This window comes from Maylandia zebra, linkage group LG19, assembly GCF_041146795.1.
Source record: "Maylandia zebra isolate NMK-2024a linkage group LG19, Mzebra_GT3a, whole genome shotgun sequence".
NCBI lineage: Eukaryota > Metazoa > Chordata > Actinopteri > Cichliformes > Cichlidae > Maylandia > Maylandia zebra.
In genome coordinates, this window is record NC_135185.1 from 1,501,596 (window position 1) to 1,529,167 (window position 27,572).

General features: G+C 47.8%; 1 protein-coding gene and 1 pseudogene across 1 annotated transcript in view; both read left to right on the forward strand.

The window, feature by feature from the left end:
* The window catches only part of enpep (glutamyl aminopeptidase), a 44,427-nt gene extending 21,190 nt beyond the window's left edge, over positions 1–23,237 (forward strand). The window contains exons 15-20 of the mRNA XM_004564166.5: positions 7,023–7,096; positions 19,651–19,755; positions 20,335–20,508; positions 20,795–20,935; positions 21,504–21,585; positions 21,744–23,237. Of these exons, the coding sequence (XP_004564223.2) occupies positions 7,023–7,096; positions 19,651–19,755; positions 20,335–20,508; positions 20,795–20,935; positions 21,504–21,585; positions 21,744–21,890 (723 nt within the window). The 3' untranslated portion in view covers positions 21,891–23,237. The remainder of the gene's footprint in view (positions 1–7,022; positions 7,097–19,650; positions 19,756–20,334; positions 20,509–20,794; positions 20,936–21,503; positions 21,586–21,743) is intronic.
* On the forward strand, positions 22,596–23,820 carry LOC111500579 (oxygen-dependent coproporphyrinogen-III oxidase, mitochondrial pseudogene; annotated as a pseudogene).
* Positions 23,821–27,572: the final 3,752 nt, after the last annotated feature.

Sequence of the window (27,572 nt, forward strand, 5' to 3'; positions counted from 1 at the left end):
AAGAAACTAATATGCGCTTAACTATAAAAGTAAGGATGCTAAAGGGTGTTGGATGATAATGAATAGGAACATCTTCACAACTGATTGCCTGTGATGGAATAACGGTAGAGGAGTTTCATGGTTATAAACATCTAAAGCCGTATGGTACAGATTTGTTTGATTTTAATACAAATTTACTTAAATATTTAATTTCAAGACTTTTTCTGAGGAAGAGGTTAAAACCCAGATCAAGTATCTGAAGAATAATAATCAGAATCAGAATCAGAATACTTTATTGTGTCACGGTATGGCATGGCACACCGTGGAAGGAGTGGGGAAGGAGGACCCAGGCGCGGTGCTCTATGTACAAACAGTGTTTATTTACAGAGTGAAAACAACGTAACAATAAATCCCCGTGTTCTCCCAGACTCCCGTGTCGTGTCTCCCGTGAATAGTCCGTGTGCTCTCTGCTCCCGTGTCAGCACCCCCCGGTGCTCGCTGCTCTCCGTGCCTTCCACGCCCTTCCTGCGGGAAACAATAGCGCAGCTGTCAGGACACTCAGAAATGGCAGGCATACACTTTCTGACTAAACTTAGACAGTGTGACTAACGTGGAGTCTCATGCAATGGTCCCGCGCCGGTGGGAGCTCCAAGACTCTCTTAAGTAGCTCCCCCGACGAGGCCTGATCAGCAGCAGGTGAGTGGCTTCGGGTGTGGCCAGTCCCCTTGCAGGGCCACACCCTCCAGGCCTGACGCCGCCTATAAACAAGTGCTCAGCCACCCACACACACACACACACACACACACACACACATACACAAGCACAGAGAAGGGGAAGCAACACCAAAATACACAACAATAACACAGGTCCATGACTGCCCAGGGGTCCTGGGTCGCCCAGTCCCAGGACCCTGACAGTACCCCCCCTCTAAGGGTCGGCACCCGACGACCCAAAAACACAAACCAAAAACAACAGTACAACCAACCCAGGGCGGGCGGCGGGAGGTCCAGGACGGAGGGCCAGAACAAAAACGAGCAACAACCACCAAAGAAACAACCCCCCCAAGGTCACAGTCCCAAAATCCGACCGCGCATCCGGCAGCGGAGCAAAAAAGAAAAAAACGCCACAAAACAGTCTCAGGCGGCCCATCAACACAACAGTTCAGGAGTTCACAAGAGTTCAGGGGGCCTACCTCGAGTCCAATGGCGGCGACGTTGCAGCTCCGGCGGACGGCCACGGGTCCGGCAGCAGCAGAAAAACAGTTCTGGGGGCCTGCCACTGCTCCAGTGGCGGCGGCACTGCTGCCCCTCCGGTGGCGAGCCCCGGGCCCAGTAGCGGCGACGCTGCTCCCCAGGCGGCCTGCCCGGGCTCCAGTGGCGGTAGCGGCGCTGCTGCTCCTCCGGCGGCCTGCCCCGTGTCCGACGGCGGCGGCGCTGCTCCCCAGGCGGCCTGCCCGGGATCCAGTGGCGGCGGCGTCGCAGCTCCGGCGGGCGGCCACGGGTCCGGTGGCGGCGGCGTCGCAGCTCCGGCAGGCGGCCACGGGTCCGGTGGCGGCGGCGTCGCAGCTCCCGCCTCAGCACAACCCACGATTCCCGATATGGCGTCCGGGCTGCTGGACGTGGCGGCCGGGCTGCTGGACGTGGCGGCCCCTCCGGCACGCCGACCTCCAGCTCTGGCTCCGCGGATCCCTCCGGACCTCCGAGCTCCTCCGGTGGCAGCGTGGGCTCACCAGGCTCGCTGAGCTCCCCTGCCGGCAACGCCGGTCCCTCCGGCTCATTGAGGTTCGCCAGTAGCGGTGCGGGGTCCTCAGTGGGTGGCTCGCTGAGCTGCTCCGGCTCGCTGTGCTCCTCCAGCATTAGCTCGCTGGGCTCCTCCCGCTCGCTGAGCACCCGCTCGGGCATGCTGAGCTCCTCCGGCTCGCTGAACTCCACAGCTGGCGACGCGGGCTCCTCCCGCTCGCTGAGCTCCTGCTCGGCCAGCGCGAGCTCCGGCTCGCTGAGCCGCAACTCGGCTGGCAGCGCGAGCTCCTCCGGCTCACTGAGCTCCTGCTCGGGCATGCTGAGCTCCACAGCTGGCGATGCGGGCTCCTCCGGCTCACTGAGCTCCTGCTCGGGCATGCCGAGCTCCTCCGGCTCGCTGAGCTCCTCAGCTGGCGGTGCGGGCTCCTCCGGCTCACTGAGCTCCTGCTCGGGCATGCTGAGCTCCTCCGGCTCGCTGAGCTCCTCAGCTGGCGGTGCGGGCTCCTCCGGCTCGCTGAGCTCCTGCTCGGGCATGCCGAGCTCCTCCGGCTCGCTGAGCTCCTCAGCTGGTGGTGCGGGCTCCTCCGGCTCACTGAGCTCCTGCTCGGGCATGCTGAGCTCCTCCGGCTCGCTGAGCTCCTCAGCTGGCGGTGCGGGCTCCTCCGGCTCGCTGAGCTCCTGCTCGGGCATGCTGAGCTCCTCCGGCTCGCTGAGCGCCTCAGCTGACGGTGCGGGCTCCTCCGGCTCGCTGAGCTCCTGCTCGGGCATGCTGAGCTCCTGCTGCAGCTGGACGAAGTCTGAGGTTTCCCGAGCTTGCACTACCCCCCGGGCTTTACGCAGGGTGCAAAGGCAGGCGGAAACTCCCTTGAGCTGGCCGAGGTAGGGGTTTCCCTCCAGGATTGCCTCGATGGCGTTTAACCCCACCACTCTTGCCCTTGTGTTGGTGGTGTGAGTTACCCAGTCCATCAGGCGTTGGACGCGGGTGAGGTCGCTCTCTCCGGACAAGGCCGCTGGAGTGGGCAGTGGAATGGAGGCTGCTGCTGGTGGAGAAGATGGCTGAGCGTGTGATGTGGATGGTGAACAGGATGAAACGGTAAGCGGTGAGGTAGATGTCGCGGGGGATGATTCAGCAGGTGACGGCTGGATCACTAGCCGGGCGATAGGCTGAGGTACAGCGACCAGCTGGGCCGCGGGCTGCGCTTTGGCTACCGGCTGGGCAGCTGACCGTATAAACATAGCCCCAGAGTAAACAGTTGAGGTGAGTGACGATGAATTGTCCATATGACTCACCACAGCCGGCTGTTGAGATGTCTGTGGATTTAGCTGCGGTGAGGAACGCTGGCGGCGCGAACGTCGTTTCCGTGTCGCCAGCGTCGGGGCCGGCGTCTCAGGCAGTGAATCCACCAGCTGTCCGAGCTGGTGGGCAGCCTGAGGAGGAGAGTGGAGGTGGAGGGTGGAAAGTAGGAAGTCCAGGACCACCGCATTAAGGGAGTCCACCAGCCAGGGGAATTTAAAAAGCATCTCCTGCAGCCGCCTCTCCACGGCGTGACGCAAACCTTCCGCAGGCTTCTCCCACCATAATTCACACATGCGGTACACTTTGTCCATAATTTCCCTCCTGAGCCTCTCCTCGGAGACCGCTGGGTCCATAAGTGGCGGGATCATTCTGTCACGGTATGGCATGGCACACCGTGGAAGGAGTGGGGAAGGAGGACCCAGGCGCGGTGCTCTATGTACAAACAGTGTTTATTTACAGAGTGAAAACAACGTAACAATAAATCCCCGTGTTCTCCCAGACTCCCGTGTCGTGTCTCCCGTGAATAGTCCGTGTGCTCTCTGCTCCCGTGTCAGCACCCCCCGGTGCTCGCTGCTCTCCGTGCCTTCCACGCCCTTCCTGCGGGAAACAATAGCGCAGCTGTCAGGACACTCAGAAATGGCAGGCATACACTTTCTGACTAAACTTAGACAGTGTGACTAACGTGGAGTCTCATGCAATGGTCCCGCGCCGGTGGGAGCTCCAAGACTCTCTTAAGTAGCTCCCCCGACGAGGCCTGATCAGCAGCAGGTGAGTGGCTTCGGGTGTGGCCAGTCCCCTTGCAGGGCCACACCCTCCAGGCCTGACGCCGCCTATAAACAAGTGCTCAGCCACCCACACACACACACACACACACACACACACACATATACACAAGCACAGAGAAGGGGAAGCAACACCAAAATACACAACAATAACACAGGTCCATGACTGCCCAGGGGTCCTGGGTCGCCCAGTCCCAGGACCCTGACATATTGATCCCTGGGGGAAATTATTTTTTGTTACAGTGCTCCATTTTAAACCAACATTAAGACAAGACAGACAATACACTAACTAAGAATAGTACAATATATACATATATATACATACATACATACATAAGTCACTCATAAATAAATAGTATAATATGAGTGCAAGTCCTGCAGAGCTGATTTCATTGGTTACCAAATTATTTAACTTGGTAGTGATGAAAAGGTTTATACCAACAAATCAGACGGTATGAACTGTGGAACCCAGTTATAGTTGTTCAGATCAAGTCATCTTACCAGTATTGCTGTATGGCTCAGTGGTATGAGGTCATGAAGAAATGTCTCTCTTTTTTAAGCTTTTCATGTTGCATTTATCAACACACTACTTAAGTTAAACAGAAATGTATTCGTTTTTGGTTTTTCTTATGTTTCGTTTTCTAGAGAATCGATATGATAAAAGTGGATAGCAACCCTAATATCTGATTACACTGTATTTTCTCTTTTACAGGGACATATCACTAAGGTTAGGAATTGATAAGAATTTAGTGATTCCGATTCCATTAGAAATGACACTTATCGATTGGGTTCCCTGTTGATTCCCTTATCAATTCTAATTGGGTTTGTCAGCACCATCTCTAAGTAGCATATCAAAGACATTGCATGCTGAGTGCTCAAATGTTTGTAAATGTCAGATGATGTGATCAGTGTTTGGGTCATTACTCAATTGAAAGTAAAGTAAAAAAGTTCTTACACATATCACATGGAACACTTTTCTTAAAAGTAATGCAGTACGTTACTTAATGGCACCCAGAATAAAGACATTTGTTATAATACTAGTTAAGTTACTTTCGTGGGGCGATCGTGGCTCAAGAGTTGGGAGTTCACCTTGCATTAACTCAGCCAGTTAATGCAAGAGAAGTCTAGCTGCTCATTAAAGCTTTCTGGTTTGATCAGAAAATAAAACATTGGTCCAAACACCTGAAAGTCCCAAAAATGCATTGTGAATTCTGTCTCGAGTCTATGGGTGTATCCGTGTATTTCTTCCTTCCCTTATAACTGCCCTTCAACTCATTCATGTCACCTAAAAGGTAAACCTGTTTCTCCATCACCTGTTCAGCTCTGATGGTTCAGTAAGGACATCTCCTGGTTTCATCCTCATGTTTCCCTCTCACCACATATCCAAACCGACATCATGACCAGCAGCTTTACAGCTGTGGCTCCAGCAAACATCAGCTGATACTAGAAATTAATATTAAATCAATTCTAACAACAGCTGATCAAGCTTAAACGTGCTGCTGTTGTTTAGCGCGACATCCGCTGGTTTCCTCTTTCTGGCGCAAAGTGGGCGATAAACAAACAAGAGAGAAAAGCCGATCAGCTGATCATTGATCAGTTTCATGATTGAAGTAGCAACAGGAGAGGGAGGGGAGAGGATGAGAGAAGAAGAGGCAGCTGTGCAGCATAAAGACAGAATAACTCCACCTTTGTGTCTTTTTCCATCCTAGACAAACTGCGTCCCTTCTCAGCTCAACACGAAACGCGTAATATTTTCTCTGAATGAGGGACGATTCCGTCTTTTTACAGGACGGTTGGCAAGTCTACTAACTAACCTTATGAATAAAATAAAGTTCACTATCAGCAACATCATAGCACCACCCAGCTGTATAGAAACTCCGTCATGCTAGCTAGTAGCAGTACGAGTTATTGTAACTGACGGTAAAAAGTCAGCACAACGAAAATAAACTCCACCTAAAGTTGGTTCATATCTGACCCAGAGAGACTGCAGCTCATAACTTCTTACCTGAAGTTCAGTTCACACTCGGACCTGCAGCTGCCTCGGGTCTCTCCTCTTCCTGCCTCCCCTTTCCCTCATCCACCTGCTGGCCTCCACCACTTGCTAATGTTACTGAATCTGTGGAAGCTCAGCCATAGCCACCACCAAACAATTGAGTTATTTTACACACCAGCCAGCATCTGGCCAATCCACCACCTTTCATTGTTCATGCTGTTACAAAAAAAAAAAAATCATCGGCCCATAAAAACGGAAAATCACCATCAGCCCACCGAGCAAATGCCCGGTATGCCCGATGGCCAGTCCAGCTAGTGCTGAGGAAGGTCTCCCTGCAGAATTGCTTTTCCCTGCGTCGGGAGCAGCGCTGGGCTGTTCAAATCACGGACAAACAGGATCCCACATTCTTGATTTTTAGTTCACAAACACTTGTTGTAATGACTAACTACTCCTGACATTTTGGAGATGTTTGCTCTTTATACAGTAAAGTTACAGCGGGATACAAATAACATCAGGCTGATCCTGCCACGATTTGTTCCTCCTGTCTCAATCACAGACAAACAGGATCCCACAGCTGTTTATGTTTTTGAACCCATTTTGTACAGAGAGGCATTTTTTGAAAAATGTATTGACAGCAATGTTGAATATTATTACACAGGAAAAAACAACTACACGTAAAATAATCGCACTGTGACGCCTCTGCCTTTGTAAATGGAGGGACAGTAACTGCCTGTGTGTATGTAAGCGTGTAAAACTTGCAGATAGTCAGATTAACAGTATTTTGTCTATCTGCCATTCTGTCGAACATTTTTGTTGTAAAACAAAGGGGGCCTAGCAAAAAAAGTTTGGGAACCACTGCACTAGCTCATGTACCTGAAGCTGAAAGCATTGGCAATACATAATATACAAGCCAATCCCCCATAACAAGTCTTGTCTAAACGAGTTGTTGATGTGTACAAGAATTATTGACTTTCATGTCTGTAACAAATGCAGAAACTCTGTTCTTGTCTTAAATACTGTATTTTCATTAATGTTTAAAGTGTTCCAGTTTTCTCAGCAAAATATGAAGAAATGAGGGGTGGCTCTAGACTAGAGTCCAAATATGTAAAAATTCAGTAATCACTGATTCAGAAGAAACTACATTTCTATATTGCAATGTGACATTTCTGCACTGCTACACACATATGGTTTTCCTGTGACAGTTAACAAAAATGTTTGGTTCTTTTCTCCAGCAACTGTTTCGTGACCATGTTAAAGCAATCGCGACACAGCTTGGATGGGAGGATGAAGGAACACAGACAGAGAGGTACAACATTAATAGTTCTGTCAAACAGTATTAGCCCCTTCCTCAATCTTTTTCTTTTTTTGCATTTTTCTTACACTTAAATATTTTAGATCGTTAATTAAACTTTAATGTTTAACAATGTAGGTAAATATGCACTGAATACCAGGTAAATACAACATGATGAATGTGAAAAGGCTATACAAACCCACCAGGCCCTGTGTGAAAAAGTAAGCCCCCAAAACCTAATAACCAGTGTTACGACCCTCCCACACTCACGGTCTGCTGTTTGACTGGTGTAACCCTGGTAAGATTTACAGCAATCAGAAGTACAGGGTTCTTTGAATGCATCGTAGTCCTTGTCTGATAGTTTAATTTCCGGGCTTGCCCTGAAGGCACCGTCTGCAGCTCCGTGCGCGTGAAGGTGTGGTGTAGAGGAAAAAGGACGGCAAGGAAAAACTCCATGCTGCCGCGGAGCACGGTTTTTTCCAGTTGAAAGAGAGGAAAGAGGTTTAATTAACATTTGTGAGAGAGCTGTCGTTAGCGGTGAACCACAGACGGGTACCTACCTGAAAGGAGCTGGAGTATTTCTTTGAACTTTTTGAACTATTCTGACTGGTTTTTTTTTGAGGTACAGTTCCATGGGTGCCAAGTGAGGAGCTGGTATCGTGGGTCTAAGACACTGTTGCTGCTGTGGAGGCCTTCTCTGTGTCAGGACGCTACACGTTGATGCCTGCCGTACCAGGAGGGCGGTAGGGAAAAAAACAAAAGGAAGCCCACCTGAGAGATACCTTATCATTTTCTTTGCTACTTTTTCTCCGCCTGAGATTCAGGTCGTTTTCAGTTCTTAACCCAGGACAGTGGGTAACTGAATAAACTGACACCATAAGGAACTGGACACTCACGTGCTATTTTCTTTTCTTTTTCCTTTTCTTTGGGGTGTTGAAATATTGTGTTTCTTGTCTTACATCTATTTTGATTGTTTCAATTATTTTTGTGATGCATTTGAGATGGTTACTGCATTTGAAGGTATCCCTACATTGAGGATGAGCAAAGGGAACTGATCCAAAAGGAAATATATAAAGCAAACTTTGTTTCATAAACCTGTGGTCGTGCGTGTTATGTGGGTTGGAAGTCTCATTGCTCTTACAGAGTTGCTACCGCCAATCTCCTTCCCAAACCTAGATTCGGATATTGTAGACATTGCACTTGGGCGAGCAGTATAGATCATCTCTTTATAGATAGAGGGACACACGTCCAGGTTACATAAAAAGTGGCGAGCCAGCCAGGAGATTGGTTAATAGTAGCTTTCTGATCTTCCACCCCACACTACGCACGTTTGAGATTTTTGAGATTTGTTCCACTGAGTCAGGTATGGATATTTGCAATCGTTTTGAGGTTAATGGTCAAAACTCCCTGTATGTAACAGGTATAGGACCAGAATACACAGATGAGGAAATAACTGCTGTGTTCAAAGTTAATGGAGATATTTCTAAATTAGTGAGGATCCCTGACGAATCAGGACAACCAGAGGGTAGAGCCCTGGTCCAGTATGCATCTGACAGGTCTATCTCTAGAATCGACCCCATTACTTTGGGTACCGTACCAAGTCCAAAGGACCCAGCTGTGATGTGGTTTGCGAGGACCATTAGAGATGTTTGTCAGGAAGTGGTGGGGAGGGAGATAGCTTGCAGATACCTGGACGAACTAAAGTCTGTCGCAGGCAGTGGCAGGAAAGGTTTCTTGAATGTGCTTCAGGAGGAACTGCATGGGAACCAGGGCACATCACATGACGTACACAGTAATGTTACACAGCCCTATGCAGCTCAAAATGCTAACACACCTAATAATGATCAAAATGAGCCTGCAGAGCCCTCACATGTTTATAGTGCATCTGCTAGTTTACCAACGAGCCCAGTCCACATCAGTGAGGATGTTTTTAACCCCCCCCAGATCCAGAGAGTGATTGTGGAGCATGTCATCCGAAGTGAGTCCACCACTTCACCATCCCCACAAATAAGGTTGCGCACCTTCTCTGGGCGGATGCCAAGGCCAAATGGTGAGGTGGACTACGAAACATGGCACACCCAAGTTGATCTTCTCCTTAACGATCCTTCCTTGAATGATGCTCACAAGGTGAGAAGGATTCTTGAGAGCTTGCTGAGTCCAGCAGCTGATGTTGTGAAGCCTCTTGGCATCTCTTCACCACCAAGTGTCTACATCACTCAACTTGACTCTGCTTTTGGTGTTGTGGAGGATGGAGAGGAGTTGTTTGCGGCATTTCTCGGCTCTAACCAAGATAGTGGAGAGAAGCCATCAGCATACTTGAACAGGCTCCATAGCCTCCTCACAAGAGCAATTTCTAGAGGGGGAGCCTCAGCTGGAAATTCCAATGATCATTTGCTCAGACAGTTTTGTAGGGGCTGTTGGGATCAGAGCATCATCATCGGCTTACAGTTAGAGTGCAAAAAGGGAAATCCACCAACATTTCCTGAATTCCTCCTCATGCTGAGAACTGAGGAAGACCGCCGTTCCACAAAGCTAGATAGGATGAAAAAGCATTTAGGTGCTTCGAAAGCTAACATGTATGCCCACCATGTTTTTGATATGCCCTCTTATGACTGTGAGCCTGTCCCACTGACTAACTCAAAGCCAAATGAGACATCAAAGCTTGAAAAGAAAGTAAACGAGCTAACTAAACAGTTGGAAAAGCTAAACAAAAAGCCACTGAGCCTCTCTCATGATAGTAATCCTCCCCTAGTGGTAAAAGCAAAGCGAGATGAAACCTCTGATATTGAGAACAAGATAGCTGAACTGACAAAGCAAGTTGAAAAACTAGCACAAAATCAGAGAGAGAGTACTGAAAAGACCGACTGCTTTGCAATCAGTAGTAGTAACATGAAGAGGGGCCTTAAGGTGCCTGGAATGCCGAGGCCGTGGTTTTGTTTTAAGTGTGGGGAAGACAACCACATTGCTGCTCATTGCTCGAATGAACCCAACCCCGCACTGGTTCGCAAGAAAAATGCAGAACTCCGGGAGAGGCAGGATAAGTTTTTAGCTCAGCAGGCTGCTTCCCCATTCACTTTAAACTAGTAGCAGCTCCTGTTGTGGGACGTCCAGGAGCTGCAGTTGATGATAACCCCTGTCCCAACAGATCAGTTGATGGTGCTGGAACACAGAAGAAAGTCATAACCCACACAATGATTGAAACCTACCGTTGCACAGAGCGATCTATACCTGCAGGGCTTGTAGGTCCTCGTTGTGCGGCTTCTGTCTTTCTTGAGGGTGTACAGTGTGAGTCCATAATGGACACCGGCTCACAAGTTACAACAGTGTCCGAGTATTTCCATAAGAACCATCTGTCTCACTTACCTATACATCCAATTCATGCCCTTCTTGAAATCGAAGGAGCAGGTGGACAGCAGGTCCCCTATCTTGGTTACATAGAAGCGCGTGTCACTTTCCCGCTGTCTGTTCCTGGCAGGAAAGAGGAGCTAGTCGTGTTAGCACTTGTGGTGCCAGAGTGTCAGTTCAACAGCAGGACCCCCCTGTTGATTGGTACCAATGTGTTATTACGACTTTATGAACAAGTACTTGAACAGGATGGTCCAGAGGTTGTTTGCAAACTCTTCTCTAGAGATTTTGCAGTGATCTTCCAGCATATTGCCCAGATCCATGACCTCAACAACCATGCTCATCCTGTCAGGTTACATGGTGGAAACCCCATCACCATCCCTGCAAAACAAAAGTGCTGCATCACAGGTGATGTCAGGTTGAAAAGGAACAGTCAGACCACATTTGTGCTTGAACCCAATGAACATCACAGGTTGCCAGGTGGCGTGTTCCTTGAAGCTGCTCTGATGGACATTCCATTTAAGTCTAGCTGCAAGGTCCCGGTCGTCCTGCGCAATCTTAGTGACCATGATGTTACGCTGCAGCCAAAATGCATCATTGCTCAAATATGTGCAGCTCAGCAGGTCACATCACTTGGACCAGTGAAAGGTGACTCTCATCACAATAAGCCTGACAGTGACAACCTCGAGTTCAATCTTGATGATTCACCAATATCTGAACAATGGAAAGATCGTATCACCACCAAGCTTAGATCTATTCCAGAAGTCTTTGCTGTGGATGACCTGTCATATGGTCACACCACTGCAGTGAAACATCACATCAGGCTACATGACGAGACTCCTTTTAAGGAGAGGCCAAGGCCTATTCATCCCAGTGACAGGGAGGCAGTCAAGGAGCATCTTAAAGAACTGCTTGATGCAGGAATCATTAAAGAGTCACAGAGCCCTTTTGCATCCCCAGTGGTCTTGGTCCGGAAAAAGAATGGTTCTATCAGGTTATGCATCGACTACAGGAAGCTAAATGCTCGAACCATCAGAGATGCATACGCTCTTCCGAACATTGAGGAGACCTTTGCTGCCCTTAGCGGTGCTAAATGGTTCTCCGTCATGGACCTTAAATCTGGTTATTACCAGGTTGAGATGGCCGAAGAAGACAAGCCTAAAACCGCTTTCACGTGTCCCCTCGGCTTCTTTGAATTCAATCGCATGCCTCAGGGTGTCACGAACGCACCAAGCACTTTTCAGCGCCTTATGGAAAGGTGTGTCGGTGACTTGCATCTCAATGAGGTATTGGTGTTTCTGGACGACTTGATTGTCTTTTCAGACACATTGGAAGAACATGAAGCACGACTCATGAAGGTGCTGAACCGTCTTAAAGATTTCGGTCTAAAGCTTTCTCCGGAGAAATGTCACTTCTTTAAGACGTCAGTAAAGTATCTTGGTCATGTCGTGGATGCACGAGGAGTTCATACTGACCCTGACAAGATATCCGCCTTGAGAGACTGGCCTTGTCCTTCAAATAGGAAAGAGCTTAAATGTTTCTTAGGCTTCGCTGGGTATTATCGGCGGTTTGTCGAAGGATATTCCCAGATAGCCAAACCTCTTAATAGCCTGACAGCAGGCTACTATCCACCAAAGAAAAGGGGCAAAGTGTACAAGAGGGAACGCTTCACGACTCTTGTGAGCCCTAATGCACCGCTCGGTGAGGAGTGGACTTCGGAGTGTGAGAGTGCATTCAGAACCCTGATCAAGAAACTGACGTCTGCGCCCATCCTTGCTTTTGCGAATCCACAACTACCATATGTTGTACATACTGACGCTTGTCGCGATGGATTGGGGGCAGCGCTCTATCAAGAGCAGGAGGGGAAGCTCAGAGTTGTCGCGTATGCCAGTCGAGGTCTTTCCAAGAGCGAGAGAAACTACCCTACGCACAAACTCGAATTCTTGGCCTTAAAGTGGGCCGTTTGTGAAAAGTTCAGTGATTTCCTTTATGGGTCAAGTTTCACTGTGCTTACCGACAACAACCCCCTCACATACGTCTTGACATCTGCGAAGTTAGATGCTGCTGGTCATCGCTGGTTAGCCGCTCTTTCTACTTACCAGTTTACCATCAAGTACAGAGCAGGGCAGGCCAACCGCGATGCAGATGGGTTATCCCGGCGGCCTCAAGGTCCGCCTCTTGAGGATGAAGCTTTCACTAAAGAAAGAGAGAGAATAGAGGACATGAAAAAACGGTTCATGGAAGCAGGAGATGACATGGATCATGAGGTGTTCTCTGCATTATGTCAACGTCATCTTGTGATGGTTAAAGATGAACGTCACCCTCATTCAGAGCAGCCTGTCATTGCGGAGTCTCTTGTTGTCGACCCTTCTGTAGTGCCTGATGTTTTCGATGAGGACACTTTACCATCCATGGCTAACTCTGACTGGTGTAATGCTCAAAATAATGATCCGTCTCTCTCACGTGTCATCACCTTTGTGAGGAGAGCTGTAAAACCCAGTTTCAGAGAGACAAACCTTGAACATCCCGATGTCAAACTTCTTTTTAGGGAGTGGAAAAAACTTGAACTCAGGGATGGTGTCCTGTACAGGAAGTGGTCTGAGCGAGGCGAACTGGTGTATCAGTTGGTCTTACCCGAACAGTTCAGAGAGAGGGCACTGCAAGGAGTGCATGATGATGTTGGCCATCTCGGTTCTGAGCGTGCACTTCAGCTTGCTCGTGCCAGGTTCTACTGGCCGAGAATGGCCAGAGACATCGAGGAGAAGTGCAAAAAGTGCGAACGCTGTTTCAGGCGGAAGGCTGTGCCTCAGAGGGCCGCGCCTTTGGAAAACATTTCTGCTACTTATCCACTTGAACTTCTTTGTATGGATTATCTATCCCTTGAGCCGGATGATAGAGACACGAGAAACATTTTAGTCATCACCGACCACTTTACAAAATTTGCTGTGGCGGTGCCGACTAGGGATCAGAAAGCCAGAACTGTTGCGAAGGCTTTATGGGAGAACTTTATTGTTCACTACGGGTTCCCCAGTCGTCTGCTCAGCGACCAGGGCAGGGACTTTGAGTCTAAGACGATCAGAGAACTCTGCACACTGATTGGAGCAGACAAAGTTCGTACCACCCCGTACCATCCCCGGGGAAACCCAGTGGAACGATTTAACCGGACCCTCCTTGGTATGCTAGGGACCCTGGAAGAAAGAGACAAATATCATTGGAGAGATTTTGTCAAACCTCTGGTCCACGCATACAATTGCACGAGAAACAGTACAACAGGCTATTCGCCTTACGAACTAATGTTTGGTAGGCAGCCCAGACTGCCAATTGATCTTGTCCTGGGAATCCAACCTGATATGGCAAGTCACAAGACCCACTCAGAGTATGTCAAGGGCCTTCGTCAACGCCTACAGGAGAGCTACTCATTAGCTGCTAAAAATGCCAAGAAGATGGGAGAGAAGAACAAGGCTAGGTTTGACAGGGAGGTCAGGGCAGCTGAACTCTTAGAAGGGGATAGGGTCTTAGTGAGAAACGTGAATATCAGGGGGAAACACAAACTGGCAGATCGGTGGGAACAGAAAATCCATGTTGTTGTCAGACGGATTAGCGACAGTCCTGTTTATGTAGTCAAACCTGAGACAGGGGAGGGGCCACACCGTACGTTGCATAGAGACCTTCTTTTGCCGTGCGGGTTCCTACCTGTAACTGAGATCAGAGAGCAAAGTTCTTCCACTGACGCATCGAGAAAAATGAGACTGAGGGGCAAAACAACAAAAGGCGTGCAAGGGGACACTGATTGTCAGGAGGACGAGTCGTACAGTGATGAAGATGAACTGTATCCTAATACATGGATGCCAGAAATCATCACGAAGGGTCCTTTCCTGCAGAGGGAAGGAGGCTTCAATGAGCCTCAGCCAGTTTCCAGGGTATTAAACCCAGACACCCCTTCTTTTGTGCCCCAAAGTTCCGCACACTTACCTGAAAGACCTACTCACGAGCTTCAACCAGGAACTCCTTATGTTAGCTCTGAGAATAGTGGTTCAGTTACACATCCTACTTCACACTGTAGGACTCCGGACCATATTGTCATTGATATTCCTGAACCTGATGTGACACAAATCTCACCTGATGAAGAGAACACAGATCTCATCACCACAGACCCTGTAGTTGCAGACACTGACAATGTAGTATCTGAGAGTCAAGAGTCCGAGAACGCGTTCTACTAGGGAGAGACGTCCGCCTCGGAAACTCACCTACGATGAGCTGGGGGAGCCTTTAACCTTGGCCATTAGTTCATTCTTTCAGGCTTTAGGGGCTGCTATTTCACATGTGTCTGTACCGGTAGGGGCAGGTATGCATGCTGGGACTCATGCAGTCTAGAGGGGGAGAATGTAACCCTGGTAAGATTTACAGCAATCAGAAGTACAGGGTTCTTTGAATGCATCGTAGTCCTTGTCTGATAGTTTAATTTCCGGGCTTGCCCTGAAGGCACCGTCTGCAGCTCCGTGCGCGTGAAGGTGTGGTGTAGAGGAAAAAGGACGGCAAGGAAAAACTCCATGCTGCCGCGGAGCACGGTTTTTTCCAGTTGAAAGAGAGGAAAGAGGTTTAATTAACATTTGTGAGAGAGCTGTCGTTAGCGGTGAACCACAGACGGGTACCTACCTGAAAGGAGCTGGAGTATTTCTTTGAACTTTTTGAACTATTCTGACTGGTTTTTTTTTGAGGTACAGTTCCATGGGTGCCAAGTGAGGAGCTGGTATCGTGGGTCTAAGACACTGTTGCTGCTGTGGAGGCCTTCTCTGTGTCAGGACGCTACACGTTGATGCCTGCCGTACCAGGAGGGCGGTAGGGAAAAAAACAAAAGGAAGCCCACCTGAGAGATACCTTATCATTTTCTTTGCTACTTTTTCTCCACCTGAGATTCAGGTCGTTTTCAGTTCTTAACCCAGGACAGTGGGTAACTGAATAAACTGACACCATAAGGAACTGGACACTCACGTGCTATTTTCTTTTCTTTTTCCTTTTCTTTGGGGTGTTGAAATATTGTGTTTCTTGTCTTACATCTATTTTGATTGTTTCAATTATTTTTGTGATGCATTTGAGATGGTTACTGCATTTGAAGGTATCCCTACATTGAGGATGAGCAAAGGGAACTGATCCAAAAGGAAATATATAAAGCAAACTTTGTTTCATAAACCTGTGGTCGTGCGTGTTATGTGGGTTGGAAGTCTCATTGCTCTTACAGAGTTGCTACCGCCAATCTCCTTCCCAAACCTAGATTCGGATATTGTAGACATTGCACTTGGGCGAGCAGTATAGATCATCTCTTTATAGATAGAGGGACACACGTCCAGGTTACACTGGCATGGGAGGATCGTCAGCTAATGCAGGTCACCTGTGTCTTGCACAGTTTTGGGAAGGTTACTTTTAAAATGTATTCCACTACAGATTACAGAGTAAATGCCCCAAAATGTATTTTGTAACGTAACTATTGCTGTGTGATTTATTACTATAAATGTAGACCTTAAAATACTTTGCAATGTCCTTGCCAGAAGATTAGAAAAAAAATCACTCATTCATAATTAATTCTGACCAGACAGGTTTAATCAAGGGTAGACACTCAGCAAATAATAAATGTAAACTAATAGATTATTGCTCTATCACCAAATTACACTGAACAAAAATATAAACGCAACACCTTTGTTACTGCTCCCATTCCCCATGGGATGGACGTAGAGACCTAAAATTCATTCCAGATACACAATATAACCATCCCTCCCAAACAGTGGTCACAAATCAGTCCAAATGTGTGGTAGTGGGCACATCTGCTATATTGAGATAATCCATCCCACCTCACAGGTGTACCTCAGACTGCCCACAACAAAAGGCCACCCTGGAATGTGCAGTTTTTTGCGCTATTGGGGGTCTGGGGACCCAGAACCGGTCAGTATCTGGTGTGACCACCATTTGCCTCATGCAGTGCAACACATCGTCGCATGGAGTCTATCAGATTGTCAATTGTGGCCTGTGGAATGTTGGTCCACTCCACTTCAATGGCTGTGCGAGGTTGTTGGATATTCGTGGGAACTGGTACACGCTGTCGTATACGCCGGTCAAGCACATCCCGAACATGCTCAATGGGTGACATGTCCGGTGAGTATGCTGGCCATGCAAGAACTGGGACATTCTCAGCTGCCATCTGCCCTGAACAATGTGAACCATGATTCATCCGTGAAGCGCACACCTCTCCAACGTGCCAGACGCCATCGAATGTGAGCATTTGCCCACACAAGTCTGTTACGGCGACGAGCTGGAGTCAGGTCAAGACCCCGATGAGGACGACGGGCATGCAGTTGAGCGTCCCTGAGACTGATTCTGACAGTTTGTGCAGAAATTGTTTGGTTGTGCAAACCAATTGTTCCAGCAGCTGTCTGGGTGGCTGGTCTCAGACGATCTTGGAGGTGAACCTGCTGGATGTGGAGGTCCTGGGCTGGGTGGTTACACGAGGTCTGCGGTTGTGAGCCCGCGATCGGGCTACTCGTCTCCTGCTTCCTGCCTGGCACGGCAGAGAGAAACCACAGGCAACTCAGATTTAGTTGGAACTGCAGACACGGAAAGAGACACCAAAGGAAACACCTCCCTACCGCTATTAAAACCAAAGGCGGTGGGAAACCTTGTCAGTCTGTGAATCGAGTCTGTGGTCCCTGCCGGGTTGAGTGAAGCGGGAGCGGAACTGTCTCTGGCCTGCGGCTTGGTGAATGGCTCATTGCTAGCCACCTCACCGGCTAAGTCCGTAGCCTCCTCACATGCCTTCCGCTCAGAGGTAACTTGGAGCGACTGGACAGTTTCACTCACCTCCGAGCGTCGGGCGATGCGGTGGCGACGCGAACGCCGTTTTCTTTTGGCCGTGGGCCTCGTAGACGTGGGAGATGGAGGCTCCTGAGGCGTCGCAGCGGCTGAGGAGGCGGTAGTAAGCGGAGTGGCAGGCGGGAGTCCCAGGCAACTCCAGGGGCCCCCAAGGGCTAGCCGTGTCCCGCGGAAAACCTCATCGTAGGGGGGAGCGAGCCATGGCTCCTCTCGTAGCTCTTCCTCCAGTTGCGCGCATATGGCGCGCTGCCGCTCCTCGAGGTTGGAATCCGCGCCCCCCACAGCCACCTCATGTTGTTCAGTGGAGGGCAGAACGGGCCGTGGCGGTGTGCGACAGCGGCGGGAACGCCGTTTCCTCTTAGGGGCGGCCGTGGGCTCAGCCCGGCCTTCCGTGGCGACCGGCTCCTCGCCCTCAGACCACATCCGTGCCAGGCAGGAAGCAGGAGACGAGTAGCCCGATCGCGGCGGCGAGGGTGGGTGGTCGATCTGTGGTGGGACAGCTGACGAGAGCTCCTCCTCGGTGATAAGCCAGGGCTTCCAACGGAGCTCGTCCTCCCGATATGCCCGTAACACCTGCTGCCGCTCCTCTTCACCGAAGTCGCTGGCCTCTGGCATCTCCGTGCGCCACGTAGTGTAGACAGGCGGTGGCAGAGATGTAGAAGCCGAAGAGAAGCAAACAGGCAGCGTAACGGTGGTGAGCCCCATGGTCCCGATCCTGACCGTTTCCGGTTCTTTCTGGGACAGCTGCCCCGGGCGGATGCCCCCGGCAGACACAAGAAAGGCCCGGATGTGGGGGCGCAGCGCGCCGAATAGCCACGGGAGCCCGGACACCATCCGCTGAAGACGGACGGCTACGGTCTCCCGGTATTCGCCTCTAGGCAGCGTCGCCCATTCCTCACAGTGGTATTCCACCGTGTAGACCAAGTCTTCCTGGAGGTCCGCGGAGGGGTTGTGAGCTGCTGGGTCCAGTTCGGGGTCGCGTTCTTCTGTCATGATTCGTTGTGTGGCAGGCAGGAGAAGGACCCAAGATGCAGACTCACAGACACGGGGATAAACTTAAAGATCACAGTTTTCATGCTGGCTTAAAGGTGAAACACAAAACAGTACTGAACTAAACTGGAAAAACTAAACATGAGATGTACCAGGAACCACGGGGAGAATAACACACAGCATGAGGGAGAACGCGACGCCGAACAGAGGGAGACGCAGACAGAAATACACAGAGGGTTAACGAGGAAAGTGGGAACACACGGGGAACACAGCTGACACAGATAACCATAACGAGACAGGGCGGGGTGAACATAACACTGACGGGAGACGGGCAGAGTCAAACAGGAAGTACACAGAGGTTCAGACAGGAGGAGAGAGCACGGGGAGAACACAGACATAACAGGCTGGGGAAAACATGGAATAAAACACGAAAGGGGACAAGGGCTCATGAATACATAGAGGGGCACACAGGGGGTGAGAGTCACAAAGGGAAAGCACACAGGGAACAACATAACAGGGCAACTCCGGAAACAGAACCTAAACAGGGAACTGAATACAAAAATACGAGAACTAAGAATACTGGGCCAACCCGGCCCAGGACCATGACATTGTAAAAATCAAAACACAGTGGTGGTCTAAGAACTGCCAGGTTTCTATCACTGCTTCTTCTCCAATAGGTTGCTATATGTTTCAGAATGAATTAAACCAAGCTTATTAGAGGGGCCTTGGCTGGACCTAGAACATGTATTTTGTGGAAAATTAAAAATCTCTAATGTGACTTCATCAGCTCCAGTGTTTAGCGTCATAACTGCTTTAAAAACCTCAACATAAACACTTCTCTGACAGTCAAAAAGACATCGATATTGAAATTACCTGCCACTTAAAAAACATAACTCCCTTCATGCTCACTCCTCTTCTGTAGTGGTAGATAGATTCTGAAGTACTGCGAACACAACTTACGGACACGCCCTCTTTAAGCCTTGAGTATAAACCCTATAAACGATACGGTTGACCCTAAAGAGTCTGTTTTGAAAATATTAGGAGTAAAAAGTAAAAACGTGTCAGAAAAAGAAATACTCAAGTACAGATATCTGAAAATTCTACTTAAGTACAGTAACAAAGTATTGTTACTTTGTTACTTCCCACCTATGCTAATAACATATGCATAATGCTGTCCATAAAAGTAATGAAAAGTGAGGTATTGCACAAGTGGTGCTGTATTGGTTTTGAAAATTGACAGTGCAAATAAGTAACTAAGTCCTTGGCGAGTTGTGTTCAGACATTTACAGAAGTGTTCAGGCACAGATGAGTCTTATCTCATGTTGGAACAGGGTCAGGGTTCTGAGGCTATTCAATGATGTTATATTTTGCAGGTTACTAAGGGAGACAGTGCTTGGCATCGCTTGTCAGATGGGAGATCAGGATGCTCTGAACGAAGCTTCTCGGATTTTTGACCAGTGGATCAGTGGAAGTCTTAGGCAAGTTCTCCAGTGTTCTAACTAACAGACAGAAAAGATATTATTCAAAAGTTATATATTTTCTATTCTCATTATTATTTTAACACAGCAATTATTGGTTGACACCAATGAACAGGATGGTTGGTGTCAATTTAACTTCAATTCTATTTCTGGTTTACTGTTTATGCAAACAGTTTAGTTACAGACTGCAGTCTCAGGACATTCACCGTTCCATCAGTTTGTAGAGAGCGTGGGAAGAAGGCACTCTGCTTTTCTGCCCCGTCTTCATGCAATACATTGCAGAAAAATTTGAAGCTCTCTCACTTGATTTCACTTGCAGACCTCAAAAGACGTACAAATGTTTTTGTGAAATCATCTCTGGGAACTTGTTCTTGTTTTTAATATGACTGTGTACATAAGACAACTGTAGCTTTTTTTTTTTTTTTAATTGTTGTAATTTTAATATGTTTGTCTGGAACAGGTCTCTCTTGGCTCTCAATGCGACTACTTGTATAAATAAAGGTTAAATTGAAAAAGAAACCCAAACAACAATAATTTAACTTATTTCACTGCACCATGTAATTATCTTTTGATCTACAGCAGCGTAGCAGTCAACCTGAGATTGCTGGTATATCAATACGGTATGAAGAATTCAGGCAGTGAAGAAAAGTGGAACATAATGTTCCAGAGGTATAAAGAGACGTCTTTGGCCCAAGAGAAGGACAAGCTGCTGTATGGACTGGCATCTGTGGAAAATGTGGAGCTTCTTTATAGGTAATAACACTGTCTAATTTATTTTGACCGGTTCACTTATCATGTCTTCTACAGTTTCATTACGTGATATTTAGCTAACCCATATTTCATTAGGTCTGTGCCTGTAATTCAGACTCACTGAAAATATGTTTCTGTAGACTGCTGTCCTAAGTGAACTATAAGAATTAATAACAGTGCAAGTAATTTTCTGGTTTTGGCACAGGCTTTTTTGCCTTTAAACTTAGGCTTAAGCAACTAAGATAAACGTTCCCCTTTTTGAGGAAGAATACATTTTCTTGTCTAACAGGCTCCTGGAGGCTACAAAAGATGAGAGCGTAGTGAGGAGTCAGGATTTGTTTACTTTGGTCCAATACGTATCCTATAACCCACTTGGCCAAAGCATGGCCTGGGAGTGGAGTACACTCAACTGGGACTATCTGGTAAACAGGTCAGTACAATAAGCCAGCACACAAAGTAGGCCATGATCATAACTTTGGATGGTAGATTCATTTGTTTATTTATGTTTGACCACGTTGAAACAGTAGGGCTGGTAAATGGTCAGACTGGTCTAGTTCTATTGTTCTGTTATAACATTAAGAGAGTTAAGTGTGTTTTGAATTAAATACTAATTAGTAGGGGTTAAAACAGGAACCTTCTTGCTGTGAAGCAACAGTGTTAATCACTACACCACCATGTCACCACTTTGAGTATATGTTCCACCAGATGAGGGAAACTGCATGTCTTTCTTTTTAATCACAGGGATTCATCCCAAAGGTTTAAACTGTCAGTGCAGAGTTCCTCTGTAAAGTCCTAAGGTATCTGAGGGAGAATGCTTGGTAGAAATAATCTGAATTTTGTTGTGTTCTAGCAGGTCATCTAATGCAGACTTAATTCATTTTATCAGGACTTGTCCACTTCCCAAAAATGAAAGCACCAGTCACACAGGCACAACTGGAAAGACAAGAGAATTTCTTTAAACTCACTCCTGGAAATTATATATTACACTGTTTTACCAGGTACACCATCGATGACAGGAACCTTGGTCGCCTACTCAATAGAATTACCACCAGATTCAACACAGAGCTCCAGTTATGGAAGGTTAGCCTGAGCTTTTATGTAACTTTCTCTTTGCCCTTATACAAACAAGGCTGTGATTTTTTAATTGTAGCTAATAGATTTTATTTACTGACAATTTCAGGTTGACACCTTGTGTTTAGAGTTATTGTACATTTTTATGCCTTTTTATGGTTTTTTAGATGGAGCATTTCTTCAACCTAACTCCAAATGCTGGTGCTGGTGAGATGCCCAGGAAGCAGGCACTTGAGACAGTGAGGAACAATATCGAATGGATTAGGAGGAATGAAAATGAGATCAAGGAGTGGCTGGACAGTAACATTGCCTGATGGAAAACATCACAGGCGTACATTCATACTGTTGCTGTAAAGAACTAGAGCACCCACAACACTTTGTTGAAACTGGCACTTTGTAATGACACAATTCGGTGATTTGTCTTTGTTTTTAGCAGGGACCTACTAATCCGAGGGTTCTTCTGATTTTCATCAGTAAAAACAACATGACGGTCTAAAAAAACACCCAAATTCTGAGGTTCTGGCACTTGCTACCAGGATATACCAGCGTATTGTATACACACTAAATTAACTTGGAAAAGAAATTGGAATCAATTTGCTTTCAGCAATTGACAAATATGATATTTCAATATGTAAAAGAACATGCTCCTATATGAAACTGGCTTCTATCACTGTGAATATGCATTATTCTTTCCTAATAAACCCACACACATTCTAAAATTTCGTTGAACCACCTTTAACTTTGATGGTGGCCTTTTAATAAACATATGCAATGTTTCACACACATGTATTACCATTGCCAAGAAGATTAAAATCCACTGGCTTATCTCCATCCAAGAGGAGAATAAAGGACTTAACATAAAGAGTTTATATGGTGAAAGTAATACAGAGTGCTATATCAGAGTATTTCTTTATGTGTATATCTGTAAATAGTTAATCGTGTATAATTCTCATCGAACATAAATGAGTATAACAGCAGCTGTTAAGAAGATTTGGGGTTCTTTCTCTAGTTTCACACAAATGACTAAAGAGCAGCATCATCACTTTGGAGTTCACAGGTAGAAATTTCAGTGAAAAGCACCAGAGGATTAACCACTGCCCAATTTTTGTGGACGTACAAATTGGAATGATAATTTTTGGCTATTTCTTTGCTCATTTTTGCTGTGTTAGATTATAGGATCAAAGAAGTTGGAGGACTTTGTACCGAGACAGTGCTTCCCCTTTTGGACTTTATCAGGCATGGGATGGAAATCAGTGCATCTGTGTCCTGGGTGTATCTGTTCTCTTTTCTCTCATTCAGCTCAAGATTGGTATCAGAAATCAGCTCTAGTTTAGAATAGGTTAGTTAGATTAGGATGAAATTCATAACTGATTATTACCATTTGATAAAGCGTTGCCTTACCCTTGCAAAATTGCTAAAAAAAAAAAAGCCCTGCATTCAAAAATCTAAATTGAAGACATTCCCCTTTTGACTCTTTATGAAACAGTAAACAAGTTAGCATCACAGAGGAAGCAAAACTGTGTAAACTGTCACATTGATTAACGTATGAGATGAATAAATGCTTTTTAGTGGACGATTGTCAGTTGGCTTTTATAAAAGGAAGAAATGTACACAACCTTGATATGCTTGATTATCATCAACTAATAAAGACAGAAAGCTTAGTGTTGTTTTTGGACTTTTTAAAGGCGTCTGACATGGTTAAACATCCTTTTTTTGCTTAAAGCCTTATGTCACCTGGGTTCGGGGGTAAACTTTTGTAATGTCTTTCAATTCCACAAAACCCTGAAGGCCTGTGACAAGCACCACCCACAGTACTAGCCCGACTTTAATAAATGGTTTGATAGGTACTTCTACATCCGCCACAGAGGAGAGAGCCGTGGTATAGGAGGAATCTTCTCTGACGACCTGGACTCCCCAAATCAGGAGGAGGTGTTCAGCTTCGTCAAGCGCTGCACCCTCACTGTGGTGCCCTGCTATCTGCCCTTTGTGTACAAACATCTCAATGACTCTTTTACTGATGAGGAGAGGGACTGGCAGCAGGTTCGACAAGGCCGGTATGTGGAGTTTAACCTGGTGTAAGACAGGGGAGTGAAGTTTGGCCTGGCCACGTCCGGCTCAAGAATTGAGAGCATCCTCATGTACCTCCCACTCCCTGCAAAGTGGGAGTACATGCACGAGCCTGCCAAAGGCACCCGGAAGGTTGAGATGCTGGACGCATTATGAAACCCCAAAGACTGGGTGTGACCAGAGCACCCCCAGGTTTGGATGTCAGTATGGGCAAAAACGTCTATTTTATAAAGCTGGCCTGATCGACCAGCTCGGTAACATTTAATACTGCTTTTATAACATGGAGCTGCACTGTAGTGTCTGAAGACCTTTTTCTATTTTAGGGCAGGCTGTAGCTCAGGCAGTAGAGCAGGTCATCTAATGATCGGAACATTGGTGGTTCGATTCCTGGCTTCCCCTAGTCTGCATACATCCTTGGGCAAGATACTAACCCCAAATTGCTCTCCGATGCATCCATCGGAGTATGAATGTGTGTGTACTAAGAAAATGTTGGTCTGAATGGGTGAATGCACAAGTTGTGTAAAGCGCTTTGAGCGCTCAGAAGAGTAGAAAAGCGCTATATAAGAACCAATCCATTGCCATTTAATGTGATTGTTAAAAAGTCCTCCCATGCGCTACCTGCATGGGAGGATGCAGGTTCCCTGCGCACGGGGCGATGCAGGTTCCCTGGGGGAATCAATAGCCACTCAGAGTGCGCACCCGTCCTCTCATTGCTGTGGCAATTAACAGTGTAGTCGGAGAGTAACGCTGCTGCAGGCAAGTTATGGACTTGGATTGAATCGGACTAAGGTGCACCCTTTAGAACATACAGCAACACGCTGGCATGCCCTCAACCACCAGTATGGACAGCCGCATCAACTGGCACTCAAGCGCTACCTGTTATGTCAGGAGATACCAAGACCTTCAGAATGTTTGCGCTATGATGATGATTTGAGGTCCAGCTTCCGTCGATATATTCATCCTCAAACCATTCCCATTCCTACACTGACTGACTTCTCACACCGGCTTATATATAATAAGCTGCAGGTGCAAGTCGACACGGCACGGTCCAGCTCAAAGAAAGCAGTATTTCTGAGAGGAGAAGAGGAAGTTCACTGGTAAGACAACCACAATACTGTTGAACACTGAGTCCCAAGAATCTGGTGCCCCTCCAACAGTGGCAGCAGCCAAACACAATGGGAAGAAGTATTGTCCTAATTGCAACAGCGTTGACCACTCTTTAAACAGCTGCTCAAATTTCAGACAGCTACACAAAGCACAAAGACAGCACTGGATCAAGAGTAACAACCGGTGCTGGTGCTGTGGGAGGCCCCACCAGGCTGCAGAATGCGGTCTAAAGATGCGCTGTAAGACATGCAACCAACGACATCTCCTTGTCCTCCACAAACTCACTGACAGGTCCGCTAAAAATGTGCAAGCCTCCGAGGCCTCTTCTGCAACAACAGACTCAGGTACTGCGCGAGTGGGCGAGAAAGTGTTGTACATTGACACACCACTAGGAGGATGTAAAGTCCTATTGAAAATCAGCAAAGTTTTACTGAGGAATGGCGATCTAGTCCTAGAGTCTTACGCTGTCTTGGATGATGGGTCTGAGCAGACCACCCTTCTTAGCACCGCTGCGCAGCAGTTAGGGTTAAAGGGGCAACCCAAAGAATTACCACTGAGAACCGTGAGACAAGACCTCCATGTTCTCCAAGGGGAGGCTGTCTCCTTCAGCATTTCTCCTACTTCCCAGCCGAGACAGATTTTCAAAATCAACCAAGTTTTCACAGCCGAGACGCTTGGGCTAGCAGAGCACACTCACCCAGTGAATGCCGTTAAGTAGAAATATCATCATCTCAGGGGTCTGGTGCTTCAAGAAATTGACAACGCTAAACCAGTGTTGCTAATAGGATCAGACCACCCGCATTTGGTCACCCCAGTGGAGCCAATCCGACTCGGCCTCCCACCCAGGTGGGACTGCAGCTGTCAAGACACGCCTTGGCTGGACCCTACAAGGGCCGACTCAAGATGTAATGCAGCAGTTGAGAGAGCAACAGTGCTACTTCACCACCTGTCAGTCCCCAGGTGTAGACCTGCTGCGAGATGTTGTAAGACTTTGGCAAATGGATGTGCTACCCTGGCGCAGTACCAAAGTCGGCACCAGGTCACGAAAAGACCAAGAAGCTATTAAGCTTCTTGAGACTAAAACGGAGAGAGTAGAGATCAGGGGAGTTCAACGGCATGCAACACCACTCCTATGAGTTCCTAACATGCCTACCCTGTCTGCGCCTAAGGAGGAGGTGCTCCCTCTGCTCTACAGTACAGAGCGGAGGTTGTTGAAGTCACCAGAGAAGGTCCTTTCCTACACAACTGAGATTCAGAGACTACAACAGGAATGTTTTTTTGTCAAGCTTGAGCCTGGAGCTGACAACACTCCTGCTAGCTTGTATATCCCACACCACATGGTGCAGCATAACGGCAAGAATCGAGTTGTGTTCAATTGCTCATTCCAGTTCCATGTTCCATCAGGTCAGACTACTAAAAGAAGACCAGCCACTCCTCCGATTCCTCTGGCGAGACTGTAAACGTGACAACCCCCCTTCTGTCTACGAGTGGAGAGTACTCCCTTTCGGCACCACATGTAGCCCATGCTGTGCTATCTTTGCCCTACAAAAACATGTGCTAGATCACAGCAACCCAGGGGAGGACGTCTGTGAGACTGTGATGCAGTCATTCTATGTCGACAACTGCCTCCGGACCTCGGCGACAGTGGTCGAAGCTAAAGTACTTGTGGACAAACTGCAGAAGCTTCTGGATGAGGGAGGTTTTGAGTTAAGACAATGGGCCAGTAACCAGCCCTCAATCATCAGCCAGCTCCCCCCAGAGCTTCAATCAGACAGTGCTGAGCTCTGGATCACACATGGCAAACCTGATCAGAAAGAAGCTGTACTGGGACTCCATTGGCACTGCTCTTTAGACAGGCTGTACTACTAGCTCCGCCCTGTTGATCATGCTCAAGTGACCCTGCGCACAGTCTACAAGGTTTTAGCGAGTCAGTACGACCCACTTGGCTACATTGTGCCATACACCACAAGAGCTAAGATCATTGTTCAGCAGATGTGGGCTTCACGGACTGACTGAGATGATACCAACCTTCCTCATGACCTTCTCCAGGCCTGGAATGAATGGGAGCAGGAACTGTCCCAGCTGCAAACCATTTCATTAGCTCATTGCTACACCAGCTCCAGCATTGATTCAAGCACCTGCCAATGTGACATCCACATATTCTGCGATGCCTCTGAACGGGCCTATGGATCAGTGGCTTACCTGAGGAGTGAGGATGCAAGTGGCACCGTGGAAGTTGCCTTCCGGACAGCACGTTCCAGAGTAGCACCCCGGAAGCAACAGACCATACCCCGCTTGGAATTAAGTGCAGCATTAACAGATGGCACAAGTGCTTACTACTGAACTAACAGCCTCGCTTTGCTATGTCGCTTTATGGACCGACTCTACCACGGTACTAACCTGGCTACAGTCAGACACCCGTCGATTTAAAGTCTTCGTCGGGACTCGGGTGGCGGAGATACAGGAGCTGACAGACTGGGCAGCCTGGAGATATGTTGACTCAGCCAACAACCTGGCAGATGACATTACACGGGGAAGGCATCTTTCTCACTTAGGCGAGTGGAGCCACTGGTGCCGAGGTCCTCCATTCCCCCATGAGCCTCCAGATCAGTGGACCGAGACACCACACCTCCTACCCCTGAATGATGAGGAACTACGGAAGCCATTCACCTGTCTACACGTCATCACGCCATGCAGCCCACCTTTACCCGAAGCCGATCAATTTCAGACATTCAAGGACCTCCTTAAGGCTACAGCACAAGTTTTGCGTGAGCCAGCAGATGCCCCTCTGACAGCGTAGGACTACCAAAGAGCAGAAACCA